The sequence below is a fragment of the Thamnophis sirtalis genome, unplaced genomic scaffold (genome assembly GCF_051295495.1).
Source record: "Thamnophis sirtalis isolate CommonGarterSnake01/CBP01778 unplaced genomic scaffold, rThaSir2_p1.2 scaffold_10, whole genome shotgun sequence".
In the NCBI taxonomy this organism is placed as follows: Eukaryota; Metazoa; Chordata; class Lepidosauria; order Squamata; family Natricidae; genus Thamnophis; species Thamnophis sirtalis.
This window is the reverse complement of record NW_028261390.1, coordinates 71,562,987-71,568,554: the sequence shown is the minus strand read 5'-3', so window position 1 is coordinate 71,568,554 and position 5,568 is coordinate 71,562,987. Positions and strand designations below refer to the sequence as shown.

The 5,568-nt window shown below is 45.3% G+C and overlaps 1 protein-coding gene across 1 annotated transcript in view; it reads right to left on the bottom strand.

The window, feature by feature from the left end:
• SEPSECS (Sep (O-phosphoserine) tRNA:Sec (selenocysteine) tRNA synthase) overlaps window positions 1-4,958 on the bottom strand; it is a 20,534-nt gene extending 15,576 nt beyond the window's left edge. Inside the window, exons 1-4 of the mRNA XM_087724892.1 lie at window positions 4,791-4,958; window positions 1,840-1,994; window positions 1,325-1,443; window positions 8-166 (exon numbers count right to left, since the gene is read on the bottom strand). Of these exons, the coding sequence (XP_087581018.1) occupies window positions 8-166; window positions 1,325-1,443; window positions 1,840-1,994; window positions 4,791-4,904 (547 nt within the window). The 5' untranslated portion in view covers window positions 4,905-4,958. The remainder of the gene's footprint in view (window positions 1-7; window positions 167-1,324; window positions 1,444-1,839; window positions 1,995-4,790) is intronic.
• Window positions 4,959-5,568: the final 610 nt, after the last annotated feature.

The window sequence follows — 5,568 nt, the reverse complement described above, 5'->3', positions numbered from 1 at the left end:
GCGTTACCTGCGGTGACCATGGCTTTGAAGCAGGATTTCTGGTCGATGCGGGGCCAGAGGATGTACCGGGCCTTCGGTCTTCGGTGCCGGAGCGTTAAGAAACATAAAGTGAGGCTCATGCCTGTTGCCATGGGAAGCACGAAGCAGCTGCTGGCGGCCTTGGCCCCTGCGAGGGAAGGAGAGTTTCGTATCTCAACTTCTAAGAGAGGGAGCTTTAAGGAAGGGGGAAGGTGGATATATATGTGGGGACCTTGGTGCTCTCTTAAGCTTGTTTGTCTTCTCGCAGACGTTGCATGGCCCAACTAGGTAACATCATCAGTGCTTGAAGGGGGTAGTTTGTGGATTGGAGGAGGAGGAGGAGGAAGAGTGAGGGGTCCTTGGTGCTCTCTGAGCTGGGCTGTTTTCTTGCAGACGTTTCATAACCTAACTAGGTAACGTCATCAGTGCTAGAAGGGAGTGAGATTTGCAGAAAGGAGGAGGAGGAAGAATGAGAAGGATAAGGAGAAAGAGGAGGAGGAGGAGGAGGAGGAGGAGGAGGAGGAGGAGGAGGAGGAGGAGGAAGGACTGTGGGGTCCTTGGTGCTCTCTGAGCTTGGTGGTTTTCTTGCAGACATTTCATTATCCAAACTGGTAACGTCATCAGTGCCAGAAGAGAGTGAGATTTGCAGAAAGGAGGAGGAGGAAGAATGAGAAGGATAAGGAGAAAGAGGAGGAGGAGGAGGAGAAGGAGAGGAGGAGGAGGAGGAGGAGGAAGAGTGAGGAGTCCTTGGTGCTCTCTGAGCTGGGCTGTTTTCTTGCAGACGTTTTATGACCCAACTAGGTAACATCATCAGTGCTACAAGGGAGTGAGATTTGCAGAAAGGAGGAGGAGGAGGAAGAAGAATGAGAAGGATGAGGAGAAAGAGGAGGAGGTGGAGGAGGAGAAGGAAAAGAGGAGGAGGAGGAGGGGGAGGAGGAGGAGGATCAAGAAACTGTCAAACAAGCTAAAGGTAAACAGCCCAACCCCCAAAAATCCCAAGACATCCTCGCCCACCTGACACTGACACGATAATATAAACTGAGAGCAAAACTCCACTCCCCTTTCTAGCACTGATGGTGTTACCTAGTTGGGCCATGAAACGTCTGCAAGAAAACCGCCAAGCTCAGAGAGCACCAAGGACCCCACACTCTTCCTCCTCCTCCTCTCCACAAACCCCGCTCTCTTCTAGCACTGATAATGTCACCTAGTTGGGCCATGAAACGTCTGCCAAGAAAACCACCGAGGGCCTCTCAAAAGAGAGTGGGGTGGGCTGCATTTGAGCCAAGGAAACGTCGCCCGTACTTACCAGCAAGCCTTAAAACATCCAAGACCACCGAATTAGTCAGTTTGTTCAAGAGACTGGAGCCTGCCGCTTTGGGCTGGACGGCTGCGATGTCTCCCGACCTTCCGATCCCGTGGATCAACCTGCGAAATCAGACAGAACATTGGGGGAAGGCTAACGGGGAAATCGGTCCCACTTAACAACCGGGTTACTCAGTTACCAAACAGCTTGGATTCACTTAACAACTGCGGAAAGAAAAGTCGCCAGGACAAATGCCTCGCTCGGCAACAGAAATCTTGGGCTCGATTGTGGTGGTAGGTTCGAGGACTGCTTGCAATGAAGTGACTCTATTATTATTTATATAAATGTGTTTTTATTTTCCGTTTTCATTTTCGTACAGTCACATATATACTGTGCATAACCGGGGCCATATAACATTAAACAATAACAATATTATTATTGTTCTAAGGCTTTGTGCGTGCATAAAACCTGGGGAGCGTCGGAAGAAAACTTTGGTCAAAACGAACCACCTTTTTTACCTGTAATGTCTCCGAGCCACGATTTGGGAGGCAACTCTTCCTTCTCTCTCACCCACACCGCAGTTGCCCAGGAAATTATTGCTATCCATAATTGCAAGTTCATGCAGAAAGAGTTCAATTGTGCTTTCGTCCCATCCTTCTTCGGGACATTTGCCCTTCAGGGAAAAGAAAAACCCACAATAATTTTTCTTTTACATGTGTCTGTCTGTCTGTCTGTCTGTCTGTATGTATATATGTATATATGTATATATGTATAAACAGCTCTGTGTGTGTGTATGTTCCAGAATAACTCTGAAACGCCTCAAGCAATTTCAACCAAACTTGGTACACAGATGACTTACTCTCTATAGAGAAATACTGTGGGGGTGAGACACCCCTAACACCCATTGGTGTGTGTGTTCTGTTAAGATACAGCCTGTTGTGCCTTAAAATGGCTTCTACTGTACTGCCGTAAAACGGCTTCTATTGTACAGTGCAGTGGAGTTGCCATGGTAACAGCTTCACAGTACTCCACGAGGGGGCTCCCTCTGGTAAGGAGGAAAACCCAACATTAGAAATTACGTTTGGTCCAAACATTTTCCCCCCTATAAATAAATTACCCAGGCAACGCCGAGTTATCGGCTGGTATAATATCAACAAAGTATGGGAAAAATAAACGATCTTTTTTTCTTCTATCTGACCAAGATCCTAACCTCTCTTTCCAGGGAGGTCCATTGAGTGTTATTATTTCTTGTATTGGCCCTACCCAGGTTGGGTTTGATTTAACAATCTAAATCACTAGTAAAAAGGCTTGATTTAAATCAACTTGATTTAAATCATAATTTTTAAAGAGCAACTGTCATCTCTGTCCCGTGGCAGCTCCTTCTCTTGAGCCGACAGTCCCAATATTGCAGGCCCAATGTAGCCTATGAGGTTCTATATCCCAATATATAGCCTCATATGCTACATAATTAAGCTCCGTTTCATGTTGAATAAACTAAATTACGGATGTATCTTATATAGAAAACTAACTTTAGATTTTTTATTTTTAAAAAAAGCATTTTATTCAAATAAATTTGATTTAAAAAAATACGATTTAAAGTTTTTTTTTTAAAAAAAATCATTGATTTTTATCCACCCTGGCCCTACCTACTTTGGAAGCTTAGCAAACGTTTTGCTGACTGTACCTGCTTTTGCAAGACAGTTTCTATATGTAAATATATGTCATTTTACTGCCCTGATTTTTAAGCTTTGTTCATGGGAACAAGTCTATGAAGAAGGAATAATGGTGGAGCAGGGGGTTGGACTAGAAGACCTCGGGTGTCCCTTCCAACTCTTCTTATCCAGTTAAGAGTCTGTATGGTTTTTTATTTTATTTTGAACTTCCTGACTCAAAGGCCAATAATAAAGGCTCGACAGCTTATATAGCTTTTTACTGGTGATTTAAATTGTTAAATCACATCCACCCTGGGTAGGGCAGATACAACAAATGATAACACCCAATGGAGCTACCTAGAAAGAGATGTTGGGATCTTGGTCAGATAGAAGAATACAAGATTGTGTATTTTTCCCATACCTTTTTTATAATATACTAGCCGATAACTCGGCGTTGCCTGGGTATTTATTTATAGGGGGAATAAAACTGTGAGGGTTTTTTTTTTTTTTTGAACTTCCTGACTCAAAGGGCAATAATAAAGGCTCGACAGCTTATATAGCTAAATCAAGCTAAAATATGGAAAAATCTAAATTTTAACGGTAGTCGGGATTTTAATTTTAAAACAATACTCGGGTCATTGCAACAGGCTAAAGCTGGGTGATAAGGAGAATATTAAAATGTGCAGAAATGAAAAGATTAACATTAGCAATTGAGGAGAAAGAGCAAATTGAATGTTATATGATTTGGGAAGTATTTTACCAATGGTTGGAGAATCAAAAAGGAGTTTGGAAATGAAGAAGGCTAAAAAATAAGTAGAAAATATATTAAGGTAGAGGTATAAATAAGATGAAAACTGTTAGTATTGTGCAAGATGAGAATAATGACGTTGAATGTTAATAGGGTATCATCTCTAGAAGGAATTAAGAGGGAAAAAACGGAGAGTTTTATAACGTTTGAATGTTTAATAGATTAATTAGGGAAATAAAGTTTATATGAATGTGAAAGAAGTGGCAAATGAGGAACAAGAACGCTGCATAAGGAAAGATGGAGTGCTTATTTTTGTAACTGAAAAAAAAAATTCTTTCATAACAAAGGTTCATTTTATCTGTTCATTTTATCTATTTATAATGTAGAGGAATTTTTCCCCCCTGTTTTGTTAAGGTATAATTTGGTTTCCTGGCTGAAATAAGACCGAAAGCAAAGTTACTTGTTCCCTGTCATCTGCTAGACCAGTGTTTCTCAACCTTGGCAACTTGAAGATGTCTGGACTTCAACTCCCAGAATTCCCCAGCCAGCGAATGCTGGCTGGGGAATTCTGGGAGTTGAAGTCCAGACATCTTCAAGTTGCCAAGGTTGAAAAACACTGTGCTAGATCAGCTGAAGTGGTGTAGGAAATATATGATGCCAATCTCCAATTCCTTTCAAAAACTCAAAAAAACCAAGCCAGCTTATGATTCAGGATTGGACTCACAACCAGCTGGATTTAAACCATAGTTTAAGGTTAAGAGAAGAGCAATGACCCTTTTATGACTTGTGGACTTCAACTCCCAGAATTCCTGAGCCATTAGGGGTTGGGAAACTATGGCGCTTTTATGACGTTAGGAACATGCTGGCTGAGGAATTCTGGGAGCTGAAGTCCAACGTCATAGAAGCGCCAGGATTCGCCACTTCGTTGCAGCCAAAGCAAACTCAGCCGGGGGAATCAAAGCCCGGCTCTCCGAAAGGGGAGGCGCGCCTAAGCCGCGCCCCGGGGGCGGGGCTTCCTCCGAAACCCCGCCTCCCAGCTCTTTCCCAACGGCCCGGGGGGGAGCAGCACCTGTTCCAGCAGCGTCCGCACTCGCAGCTCGTGTGCGCGGCGGCCTTGCCATCCCTGCCGCACGTAGGCCGCGTTCACCAGCCTTTCGCCGGCCTGGAAGTTCTCGGAGTTCATGACAGGCGACGGGCGAGCAGCAGGAGGAGGCGGCGAGGTCTGCGCGCAGGCGCAGTTGGACCCTGCCTGGCGGGTAGCTCCGCCCCCCCCCCGGCCGGGCTACCACGAGTGAAGGCGTCGCGCGCCCTCTAAGGGCTGGGAGGAGGAAGCTCCGCGGCTGTCCAATTTAAGTTGATTGGGACTGGGATGGGAGACCACCCGGCGATCCTCAGGCTGTAGGCCCGATGGGGAAGTGGGGAAAAAAGAAATCCTATGAAAAGGGAGTGGCAAGTCACTACAGACCAGTGGATGCCTCTAGAAAAAGGGAGCTTGCTTTCTTCTGTCCCTTTTTTAAAAAAACCATGCATGTTGAACTGTGCTCATGTCCAAATGTGCTAGTTTTAGGCAGGCGTGTTCCTCTGCCTCGCGCAAGAGCTCTGGCTTTTGCATAATGACGGCACAAGGCGTCATTATCCAGCTGTCATTTGCCCTTTGGCCCCGGGCATCAGGGCTTCCCTGAATGCTCTGGGGTTGCCTTGGTCCCCAGTCAATTCACACTGTATCGGTGCCTGTTTCTTCCGAGGTCCAACTCTCAATGGAGGCCGTAGCCTGTTGAAGTCCCCAGAGCTTTTTCTTGGGCCGAACGTCAAGAAGATACAGAGAAGGGGGAAAAAGGAATTAGGGG